General features: G+C 47.6%; 1 protein-coding gene across 2 annotated transcripts in view; it reads left to right on the plus strand.

Moving 5' to 3' along the window:
- Positions 1–10,895, plus strand: part of LIPA (lipase A, lysosomal acid type) — a 32,778-nt gene extending 21,883 nt beyond the window's left edge. Inside the window, exons 5-10 of one of the 2 annotated variants that reach the window (XM_035008552.1) lie at positions 172–281; positions 1,808–1,944; positions 5,526–5,672; positions 6,684–6,755; positions 8,149–8,220; positions 9,372–10,895. In XM_035008552.1, the coding sequence (XP_034864443.1) occupies positions 172–281; positions 1,808–1,944; positions 5,526–5,672; positions 6,684–6,755; positions 8,149–8,220; positions 9,372–9,605 (772 nt within the window). In that variant the 3' untranslated portion in view covers positions 9,606–10,895. The remainder of the gene's footprint in view (positions 1–171; positions 282–1,807; positions 1,945–5,525; positions 5,673–6,683; positions 6,756–8,148; positions 8,221–9,371) is intronic. The other variant, XM_035008553.1, reaches the window with a different exon arrangement.
- Positions 10,896–12,001: the final 1,106 nt, after the last annotated feature.

Here is a 12,001-nt window from a genome sequence, read left to right on the forward strand (position 1 = left end):
GCCCGCACAGTCCCGTTAATGTCTTCTGCGCTCAGTGCTGCTTTACCCCGCTGGGCTCAGCTGATGGGCGCTCATCCCACTGTGTCCTTACTGTTTGTGGGGGGTTGTGTTGGCGTGGGGTTGTGTTTGCATGCGATGTCTTAACGAAAGCGTTCCTTTTTTGGATTCCAGTTATGATGAAATGGCAAATTATGACCTTCCAGCTTCGATTAACTTCATTCTGAATAAAACTGGCCAAGAACAAGTGTATTATGTGGGTCACTCTCAAGGCACTACGATAGGTACGTATGTGATGAAGACCGGAGCTTGGTAGAGTGTCTTGGTACAGAGTTTGCGTTTGTTCTGAGAAGTGAAATATAAAAAAATAACATTAGTTTGAATAGAGGTGTGTGTTTGTTTTTTGTTTTAATGCCAAGCAGAAACAATGAAGAGGGGAAGGGCAGGGAATCTGGAGTAATAGTTCACAACGTTCTCCGGAAATTCAGACTTTCGTATCAATGGCTAGACATGGTGTATGGTTCTCTTGACATGGAAGGAATTGATGGCAGCCACAGTCTAGCACGTAATTTCCTGGTTTAGCAGTATGGAGATATGAGAGGATAGAAAACAAGGGCATTCTAAGTGCAGAGACTTTTAAACAGAAAATAAGAAAGTACACCGACTCTTATGTGGAATAAAACTAACTACAAACATGCCATGTTATGCTTCATCTCTAAAATAGTTTCAGAAAGTCATATGCATTTTTTTATTTATGCTGCTTATAAAAGGAAGGTGTGTTCATTGTATACAAAAACAAAAAAATTTCGGGGCGCCTGGGTGGCTCAGTCGGTTAGGCATCCAGCTCAGCTCAGGTCTTGATCTCAGGGTCGTGAGTTCAAGCCCCGTGTTGGGCTCCATGCTGGATGTGGGACCTACTTAAGAAATTTTTTTTGGCAAAGTTTAAAGAAAATAAAAATTGCCTATAATTCTAGCAAATAAGAGGTCCTCTGATTAGGGCCTAGGGCCCTGTCCCATACTTTATTTAATTCCTTCTCTTAGTGTACACTAAGATTAGATTCTGTGTTTCTATCACACAGTCTCCTTAGAATGCATTCCTAAGGAGCAGAATCAGTCAGTGAAAGGTAGGGCTGCTCATAAGAGCCTTGACGTGTTTGGTTAAATGTCCGCACCCTCACTGCTCCGAACACACTTGTAGCCAGTTTGAGAGGCTACAGACAGAAGGCAACACGGATGCGTGTACCTTCCTTAAGAGTCGAGTTAAGCATTTTTCTCCATTTTATAATCCTTCTCCCATGACTTCTCTACTTGTGACCCTTGCCTCAGTTGCCTTCTAAAGTGACACTCTGGGGCCAAGTTCAAGGCAAGGAGTGACCCAAGAGGAAGCTGGAAGATATTTTAGAGCTAGAACATTCTAAATGTGTAGGTTCCTTCTGAGTCATTGGCGGCTGATCAGAACGCCTCTGTAAATTGTTCCTGGGGCTCGGTGGTGGGGTGCCCTGCTAGGGAGTCTTTCTTTTGCTCGGCTTACATGACTAAGGGAGCAGGGACATATTCTGGCTCTCTTCCAGTGCATATGTAGGTTGAAGACTGAGTCAAGCACTTAACAAGTACTTGATTTACTAGTTTAATCAAACTCCGTGCGCACCGAGTTCAGAGGCCCCCATGTGAGTGTTCGGCCTCTTGGCGGCGGTGACGTTGCTTGCATGGTTCTCAGGCTGCCACTAGAGGGCGTCATGCACGCCCACCTTTGCCTTTCCAGAGAAAAGTCCTACAAGATGGAATTCCTGTCTTCCTTTTGTTCCCACAGGTTTTATAGCATTTTCACGGATTCCCGAGCTGGCCAAAAAGGTTAAAATGTTTTTTGCCCTGGCTCCTGTGGCTTCAGTTTCGTTCTCTACTAGCCCTCTCTGTAAATTAGGAGGACTTCCAGAATTTCTCTTGAAGGTACTTGGGCTCCCCCCACCCCCTCTTGCCCCACAGACTTCCTTTTCAGACCTGAAGAATTGGCCTTTAGAGCGAGAATCAGTGCCTTCCTCCTCTGTATTTCGCTGTCGATGGAACAGTTGGGCAGCTTCTCCCCATCGTGTTTCTTTCCCCCTTCACCCCTACTTTCAGGTCTGGGGAGTAAGGTGTATCACTAACTCTACAGGAGAGCACCATGTTCTCCTGGTTAACTTATCAGCGCTCTCCACCCACCACACAAAGGGAGCTCAAGGGAGTCCGGGAGAAGGTAAACTCCTGGAGTTGCCCTTTATTGTGCATGGTGAGCCCGTGGGTATGTGGGATCAGGCAGGAGATGGGAGAGGGGAAGCGTGCTGTTCCCCCAGCCCCACCCTGGCCACGCTGAGGGCCATCGAAAGACACTGTTCCTATTACATTTCATAATGTGGCCCCTAACACAGCCCTAGAACGGTGTGACCCCCAAGCCCTGTTTGAGGAGGAAGCAGTTTTCAGGAGGACGAGTTGAGAGCCAGCTGAAGCCAGAGGTCCATCATGCACACACACTCTGTGGGTTTCATGTGTGATACTTTTATACACATACATGAAATCCCACACAGGAGCATATACTTAAAGTCAGGTATAACATATCGGCCGTTTAAGAGATGTTCACGGGGAATACAGACTGTACTCTGATCTCAGTATCCGACCCTCGCCTGAGATGGAGTCTCTGCACCAGTGACCAGACACACAGATAAGACGTGGCCCCCTCTAACCAAATTTATCTTTAATGCCCCGGGTCATAGATGCTTCAGTTTTCATTATAAACCATTCAGAAATTGCACATAAAGTCCCCTTCCATTACCGAGGCCACTCTCACCCCTCAGAGTTGAACACAGTGCTCAGGGTGGGTCTTTTCCTATAGACCCAGATCCCGAGAGAAATGTAGTGTTTTGTTTTAATGAAGACGGTAGCCAACTGTGTATGTTCTGCAGATTCCGTGTTTCACGCTTGGAGAGCTATCATGTTACTGCACAAAACAACATCATGTTCTAAACGGCCGTGTGGGAAGTACTCCATTATCAGGAACTCCAGCCTCCTCAACCAGACTCCTAGGTGGTTGCTCATTTGCCATTGCCGCCTCCCTGTGCCCTTCTTTCCGAAGAACTGCAATGGCTTTGTCAGAGGAGGGTTTCTGATTTATTTAATTCTTGGAGAGTGTGATCTAGTAGTTCTGTGAAGATACAGACCCCCCCACTCCCCGCCTTGGAGACGGTGGCTCGCGACATCTGGAGAGGGGCCCAGGATCTGCGTTTTCACAGAGCACCCCACCGGATCCTAGTGTAGATGAAACAGACTGGTCTTTGGGAGTCACTGTTCCTGACAGTGGTGTTTTCTGATATCCTGGGATAGTGACAGAGCGAAAAAATAAATGTTCATAAAACCTTTGAATTAGCTGCTCTGGGAAATCTGTGTTGCCCCCACGGAAGCTTAGCGCCCTAACTCTCAGAATACAAAGATACGAATTAGAAAGACCTCAAGATTGATCTGAGCGGACCTGTAAGTGTGTAAGGCGGATCTTTCTTTTTCTGTACGTGCGGTCCTGCTTGGACAGAATTCACCGGGGAGTGTGCCACGGTGGCGTTCGGGTAGCAGTTCTGAAGCTCAAGGTCAACTTTGCACCCCTGGTCAGTCCAAAGGAAGGCCTGGCTTATTGCCCTCTAGGTCGGTGATGCGCTAGCCTCTTGTTTTTAGGAGAGAACCTCCAGAATCTCTGCATTTATCACACGTGACTGTTACGTAGACTCAAAGCCAGGAGTTTTAAATACTGATGCCTTTTCCTGCAGTATGACCTTCTCTGCACGCGATGTTTCTCGATTCTCCCCAGCTACTTGTCATGTGATTAGTCAGGCAAAGGGGCACATTCAGGGAGACCCAGTATCTGTCGTTAGATATTGGTTGGCTGTCTTGTAGTCGACAGACTTAACAGAGGTCACAGGCTGTGTGTACGTGGACGGAATTTGCCCAAAGATGTGCTGAATATGGCCCATACGGTGTTAAAACTTCAAATTAGCCACACCCTTTGAAAAGCATATCTAATGCTGAAATCTTGATAATTGATTATTTTTTGGCCGGGGGTGGGTGGGGGAGAAAAGGGCGCTGTGTATCACAAAGCAGCTGCACCCTTAGGCTGGGCATACGATTTACAGTTCACTGGGGCTTTTAACACTCTCGAAACCTCCCTCTGGCTTCTGGTGCCCTGCTTGGCATTCCTTGGCTTGTAAGAGCATCACTCCTGTTTCTGCCTTCATGTCCACATATGTGTGTGCCCCGGGTGTGTGTCTGTCTCTGCCCAGATTTCTCCTTTCTATAAGGACCCCAGCCCTACTGCACTGGGGCCCACCCCGATCACCGCATCTTCCCTTGATGACCTCTGTAAAGACCCTGTCTCCAGATGAGGTCACATGCTGAGCTGCTGGGAATTAGGACTTCAACATACCCCCCCTTTTTTTTTTCCTGGGGTGGGGGGACACTGCCTTGGGAGGCATTTGAATTTTTCACTCCTGCTCGTCCCTCCACAGGGTAGGCATCAGCGGAAGTGTAACTTATAGGGGGATGCATTTGGGTTCAATACATGGAAGATCTTTCTCCTGTTTCCCATTGCACCAGTACGCAAAGACCTTTGTGGGCGTAGCGATTGCCCCGACAAGTTCAGGGGCCGTTGGTCAGGGCTTCCGTTCACCAGGAGGCAGCAGACTTTTTCTCTAAAGGTCCATATAGTAAATACTGTTGGCTTTGTGGCTCCTCCAGTCTCTGTTGGAACCTGAGCACTCTGCCACTGTAGTGCGAAGACAGCCGGAGACAAAGCGGAGACGAAGGAGTGTGCCTGTGTATGTGTCAATAAAACTTTATTTATAAGACTAGGCAGTGCCGGTGGGGGGAGGCATGAGGAGTGCTTGTTTAGTGGGAACAGGGTTTCAGCTTGAGGTGTTAGAAGAGCTCTGGAGATGGGTAGTGTGCTAGTTGCACAATAATGTGAGTGTCCTAATGCCCCTGAACACTTAAAAATGGCCGAAACGGTCAATTCTGTGCTACGCACGCTTTAGCGCAAGAAAAAAGTGTTAAAAGGAAAAGACAACAGGCGGGGGGCCGGAATCGGCTCCCTGGCCAGTAGAATTGGATTGGGTGTATGGGTCCTACGCAGACACGCTGTTGATCGGTCTTGGCTTTGACTCTCTCTCGGGAGTCACTACGAGCCCACCCGCCCACGACACTCTTTGGGGATGGCCCTGGGATGAGTGATCACTAATGCTCCTTCCCATGGTGAAGAGTCTGCTGTGAACTGATTTGATTTTCTGCCTCTTCTCTTCACGGGAGACTTTAAATACACCTCCCTAACATCTGCTTTGGCCTTAGTAGACATATCCTATGCGTGTCCTGGTGCGACCATCCGCTGGTTGCCATTTCTTTTCTGGGGTCACACGTGGAGACACTCGGCGTGTGTCTCTGCTTCTGAGGTGGGTCAGGGAGGCTTGTCTGCCAGAATGAAATGCTGAGATGTTCTTGGGTTCCCTTTTATTTTATAGGACATGTTTGGGGTCAAAGAATTTTTTCCCCAGAGTACAGTTTTGAAGTGGCTGAGTGTACATGTTTGCAGTCATGTCATTCTGAAGGAGCTCTGTGGAAATGCCTTTTTTCTTCTCTGCGGATTTAACGAGAGGAACTTCAACATGGTATGTGTGTTTACGGCCAGTGTTTACTGTCCATGAGTTTGTTTTATCTGTGAAGATGCGTGTCTGTGCTGGAGGGTGTGAGAGAAGTGGGGACGACGGCCTCAGAGTGCTCACGGGTCTCTCGTTGAAGAGGCACGGAAGTAGCTTTGGCAGGTGCCTGGGATGCTGTGGGCAGCGCTCCTCAGGCCTGCTGTTAGCAACTTCCTACTGAATGAGGACACTTGTCATAATTTAAGTCCTGGTATTTACATTCATTCCAGTGATCTGTTTCTTTTAAGAGATTACTGTAAGTGTATTTAAATTTGTGTGTGTGTGTGTACGCATGTATTTACTTATTTTACAAAATGTAGACCCTCGACCAGCAATATGCCGGTGTTTCCAATGCTTTTTTTTAAAGAAAATTTTATTTATTTTGAGAGAGTGAGAGACGGAGCACAAGTGAGGGGGAGGGGCAGAGGGAGAGGGAGAAGCAGAGTCCCCACTGAGCAGGGAGCCTGATGCAGGGCTCGATCCCAGGACCCCGGGATCATGACCTGAGCTGAACGCAGACACTTAACTGCCTGAGCCACCCAGGTGCCCCTGGCTGCTATTTCTAAATGTATTTGTTGTTTGTAATGTTGCGTTTTGAAAACAGGCCTTAAAATTCTAGAATGAAGGCTCTAGGGAATTTTTTTTTTACAGTAGTATTAATTTTTCTTGTTTCCGATGATAAAAACAAGGTCTGATTATTATATGAAATGTTGGAAATTCAGAAAAACTTGAAGAAGAAAATCAAAACGACCAGTAAGCTCAACCCACAGAGCCCTACAGTTAGCTACCACGTTGCTCTGCTTCCTTTGTATGTATTCTGTGCGTGTGTGGTTGTACGTATTCTTACAGGACGTATTTGTCATCACAGAACTAGAACTTTTTTCCTTGCTCTTAATCTCCTGTATTTGAGATTGTGGCTCTGAAGCGCAAACGATGTTTATCATGTTGTGTCCACTCTATTTCACCATGTTTCTTTTGCAGTCCAGAGTGCCCATCTATGTGGCACATTCTCCTGCCGGAACTTCTGTGCAAAACATTCTGCACTGGGGCCAGGTAGGCATCCCCGGGGTGCGGCCGGGGCTTGTGTAAAGTCAGCCTTAGAGAGAGTTCTGTGCCCCCCATGAAGCACTTCTCTGCGAGCCCTTCCCAAGCCCTTCCGGTCCCGCACAGAGCCAGGCTGCTTGCACATGGGAGCTGGTTTTCTGCCCCAGAGTCCTGGGTTCCTGTCATTGTGCCCTTGTACCCCGGGCGAGTTCATCCAACCCCTGTTGGGCTTGACTTCCCCGCGCCTCCCCGTCCCGCCCCGCCTCACCCCTCCCCTCTGTCAGTTTTTCACCGAGTCCTAGATTTATTTTATTTCGGAGTTGCTTCACAAAGCAAGATTTGGGAGCAGCTTTGAGAGGGGGGCTGCGATGTTGTCATGAACCCATGAGCACGGTGGACTGAAACCATTGGTGGATACGCCAGAGCGAAACCAGTCATGGGCGTAAATGGGAGCCACTCACTTTTAAAATGCAGTTTTGATTGTTTTATCACATTACCACAAAAGCAATGCATGTTCATTCTAGGAAATTTAGAAATTACGTATAGGAAAAAGAGAATGAAAATTCTCTTCACGATTAAGAAACAAGACTCGGCAATCAGACGCAGAGACAGAAAATGTGTACCCAGAGATATGAAGTGTCTCTGCATTCTACCTTCTACCTCTTGCTGCAGATCATTTCAGAAAGAACTGGCTAAAGACGAAGATAGAAATAATAGTTGTAGAAATAGATTAATTAAATTATTTTCTTCTACTTATTCTTTTATAACTTGCTTTTTCCCCACCTAACAGTATATCAGGGACTTATTTCCACCTGAGGACATATTTTTGTAGGAATTTCCTTCCTAACTTTTTTTTTTAAAATATTTTATTTATTCGAGAGAGAGAGAGAGAGAGAGAGAGCAGGGGGAGAGGCAGAGGGAGAAGAAGACTTCTCACTGAGCAGGGAGCTCGATGTGGGGCTCGATCCCAGGACCTGAGCCAAAGGCAGACACTTAACCGACTGAGCCACCCAGGCGTCCCCTAACTTTTTCTTTTTTTTAAAATTTTTTATTTATCATTTGAGAAAGCGAGAGAGAGAAAGCACCAGCAGGGGGTAGCACGGGAGAGGGACAGGCAGGTTCCCCACTGAGCAGGGAGCCTGAAATGGGGCTCAATCTCACAACCCTTAGATCATGACCTGAACTGAAGTCAAGCATTGGACTCTTGACAGACTGAGCCACCCAGGCGCCCCGCCTCCCCCCCCCCATGCCATTTTATTTTAAATTACACTTTGGAAATAAGGAGTAAATCTGGGTACAGTGTAAAATGGGACTTCTGAGGATACAGCTAACTAGCCACCTGTGAGGCTTTCTCAGACTTCTGTGTCAGATAATATGTTCCCCCAAATTATCTTCTTTTTAGCTTATTAAATTCCAGAAGTTTCAAGCCTTTGACTGGGGAAGCCATGCCAGGAATTATTTCCATTACAACCAGGTAAAGGCTTCGAAAGTCTTTAGAATTAAACCTACCAGGGAAGCCAGCTGGAGTCACGGGGTTGGGCTGGGGGGGGTGGGTGCTGCGGGACATGCTGGGGAGGGTTGAGTAGATGCTGTTGGTTTCCATCCGTCTTCCGGAACAACCTGAGCTTTGTGGTTGGTGTTGTGGCCTGGGCCTCCCCTCTTGGTCCTCTTCCCTGAGTCTGTAACAGTGGTCACGGTCACACGTGCTTCATCGTGACCAGGAACACGGACTTCAGAGTCAGACTAGCCTCTGTCTGCTTCCTGGCAGCTGGTGGGCCTTGGCCAGACTCCATCGTCTACGCCTTGCCTTCCACATACAAAGAAACGGACCATATTTTTTTTTTTATTCTTATGTTAATCCCCATACATTACATCATTAGTTTTAGATGAAGTGTTCCATGATTCATTGTTTGTGCACAACACCCAGTGCTCCATGCAGAATGTGCCTTCCTCAATACCCACCACCAGGCTAACCCATCCTCCCACCCCCCTCCCCTCTAGAACCCTCAGTTTGTTTTTCAGAGTCCATCATCTCTCATGGTTCGTCTACCCCTCCGATTTCCCCCGCTTCATTCTTCCCCCTCCTGCTACCTTCTTCTTCTTCTTTTTTTTTTCCTTAACATATATTGCATTATTTGAAACGGACCATATTCTGAGGGCCGGGTGCTCTGAGGTGGGAGGCACTCTGCCCCTACTTTTCTTGTTTAATTCTCACAATGCCCGTGTGACAGGTGTGGTGGTTACTGTCATGGAAGGTGAGGGAACTGAGGCTACAGAATTCCTGTGACGTGTTGTACCCCAGACGGAGACGAAGCAACAGTAGGAGGCAGGACTCCAGAGCCACCACCCAACCCCTTGGCTTCCAGGGTTTCATGACCACCAGCAGGGAGAGGAGCCCCTTCCTCCAGGGCACTCGACAGCTGGAAGCTCTTCTAGCTAGGATTCCGCCCTTGGGGGCTAGGTGTCTTTTGGTTCTGGTAACAGTAACTTGAAAAGAAAACTGAGAACGGTTTTCAAAACTTGGGTCCACTGTCACATTTGCTAATCAGTATCTCACGGGGGATTATTTGGCTGTGTTTCTATAAATTAAAACGCCAACAAAGCCTTCTGTCGGTTTTATTATAGACTTACCCTCCCCCTTACAACGTGAAGGACATGCTGGTGCCCACGGCCGTCTGGAGTGGGGGCCAGGACTCCCTGGCGGACGTCGGCGACATCAGCATCTTGCTGCCGCAGATCACCAACTTGGTGTACAGCAAGCTCATCCCGGAGTGGGAGCACCTGGACTTTATCTGGGGCTTGGATGCCCCTTGGCGGCTTTATAACGAGGTGGTGGATCTAATGAAGAAATACCCATGAGAGGCGTGAGGCATGCTGCAGAAATGGACCGTCACGTTGGGTGATCAGCCACGTTCAAGTGTGTGTGCTCTCTTACTCTAAAATAGCTGTCTGTCTTTCCCAGGCTGTTTGCATTTTTGTCTCTGATCAAATTATGATTGACGTTGTTCAAGTGCCTCCAGGATTAGAAGTTGCACTTTTTTCGTTTAATCATGGCCTAGTCGAGGCTAGCGTCTCAGAAGATAGTGCGGCCTCTTGAAGACTTTTTTAAAAATACCACTGACTTGTAAAAGATCTTAACCATTCTGGATATCCTTACAGTTTAAAATACACAATGTTGCCTTCTTATGGTCACACAGGACGCGCCAAGTAGGTGTTGGGAGTTTTTAGACTGTGTGGTCCGTTGGTAAATAACCTGACACCGATTTGAAAAAGCTCTGCATGCACTCAGTTTTTACCTCTTTGCCTTAAAGGGCTCTTCAGTCCAGTGGCTTTGTGGTCACTAGGGAGCTAAATGACAAGTACTCCCACCCTCATGCAGTAGGCGCACCGTCTAATCCTGTGACACCCCAGCTGGGCCAGTTGCGAAGATTCTCTAATGAATTTCATCAAACCTAACTGTGATAGTCATTATTTAGCAAATGTTTAAATTGCTCAGATCAAGCCAAATAATTTGCTGGAATCTTCAGAAAATAAATGATATTCATTAAAAAAAACCCCCAAAAAACAAAAAACCCCAGCCCTCTATTTTAAATAGCTCGAAGACTGATGCAGGTGACCATCTATATTCGTGAACTCGTAATTGTGTGGTGGGCCGTAAATCCACATGTGTGAGAAGACAAGTCCTGTGGGGAGACAGTACCACTCTTTTCTGCGAAATCAGTGCATTCTCTTGGGCAGCCCCTGGGCTTCTGCTTCCCACGCAGGAGCACCGAGCTACAGCAGCTAAGAGTGTCCTACTCATTTTCACACGGAAGAAATGTGAGCGTGAATGTTTTAAGACAGATGCTCAGGGATTCTTTCTGTTTTTTAGTTTTGCACGTGACCATATTCTCAATACTCCTGATTTGCGTTCCTAGCTCGGGAAGCCCTTACTCACCTGCTTTTCTTGCTGCACAGTGTCCTTGCAATACTGACAGATGGACGGAATGACAATTGAGATGTTTTTCTGATACGGCTCTTTTAGCTGCGATAATAGACAATACTTGGAACTGGCTAATGTATGCAGACAGTGTGATAGCTACTTTGTAATACTTAAAAAGGCTTATTTGAACTTTTCAATAAAACTCAGTAGCCTCCTAGCCGGAAGGACTGTGGGTGTGTGTGTGTTCTCCTTTATTGCCCGTGAGCCTTTGATCCCCTCCCACAGTGAGGAGAGAGCGTTCTCAAACTAAGGGGGGTTGGGAGATAGGTTGGAAACTCTGGCTCTCAACCTTATCCCGCGGGGTCCATTGAGCTCGTGAGGCTGAGTGGAGAGCGAGCAGAGACTGACCCGTCCTCAGGTGGGACCATGGGTTCAAGGGACTGTCCATTAACTCCCTCCTTGAAGGAGGCAGAGACAAGTCATTCGTGCCGTAGGATCCCCAAAGCATAGATCGTGCCGTAGGATCCCCAAAGCACAGATCTTGGTGGGGAGGGCACCCAATGTGATCTCTTCCACTACTCTCTGAGCTTGAGGGCAGAAGATCTATCTTACTCATCTCTATATGCCCAGAATCGAACACAAAGCCTGGAATATAGTGAGTCAAAAAATACATGTGGACTCACAAGATGTGTGAAAAGTGAGAGACTTTCCCAGTTAGCTAAATGAAATTAGATGTACAAGTAACATCCGGGAAGGTCTAAGGACTGAAGCAGAATCTGTGTTTCCTCATGGCAGCCACAGAAAAGAGTCCGAGTGTACTGGATGCAAAGGATATACATGCCCAGGAGGGTGCCACCTTCCCCACGGGCTTTATGTCAGCCCCCCCAAACCTTCTTTCTCCTTTGATCAAAGCAAACCAGTTTGGCCAACCAGGTCCAAGATTCTTGGGTAGGGCTGGAAAGAAAGGGACGGTGAATAGGTGTTTTCGTTTGCTGTTTTCCAGCGCTAGTGGGAGAGTGCTTGCCCCACCGAGAATGGCTTCAGCGCCGTAGAGGACTTGCTTCTCTAGCTGAGGTTGCTGCCATGGGGGCTCCCCCGACTCCCTTGAGAATGAGCGAGTAAAGCTTTCACACACCAGGTGATATGGATGAGCAGGGGGAGGGGGTCCATTCTATAGAGGCCACCTCTTACTGGTGAGAGTTTCTCTTCTCCTCCTTTCCAGACTTTTCTCTGGGGAGCTTTCTTCAGGGTGGGGCCCATCTAGAGGTGGAGATGTTGCATAGCTGTTCTTGGGACAGTCCTGTTACCTTGCACATTTGCCTTTGCTGGTGGC

This window comes from Mirounga leonina, unplaced genomic scaffold (assembly GCF_011800145.1).
Source record: "Mirounga leonina isolate KUSES-001 unplaced genomic scaffold, KU_Mleo_1.0 Mir_152, whole genome shotgun sequence".
NCBI classification, from domain to species: domain Eukaryota; kingdom Metazoa; phylum Chordata; class Mammalia; order Carnivora; family Phocidae; genus Mirounga; species Mirounga leonina.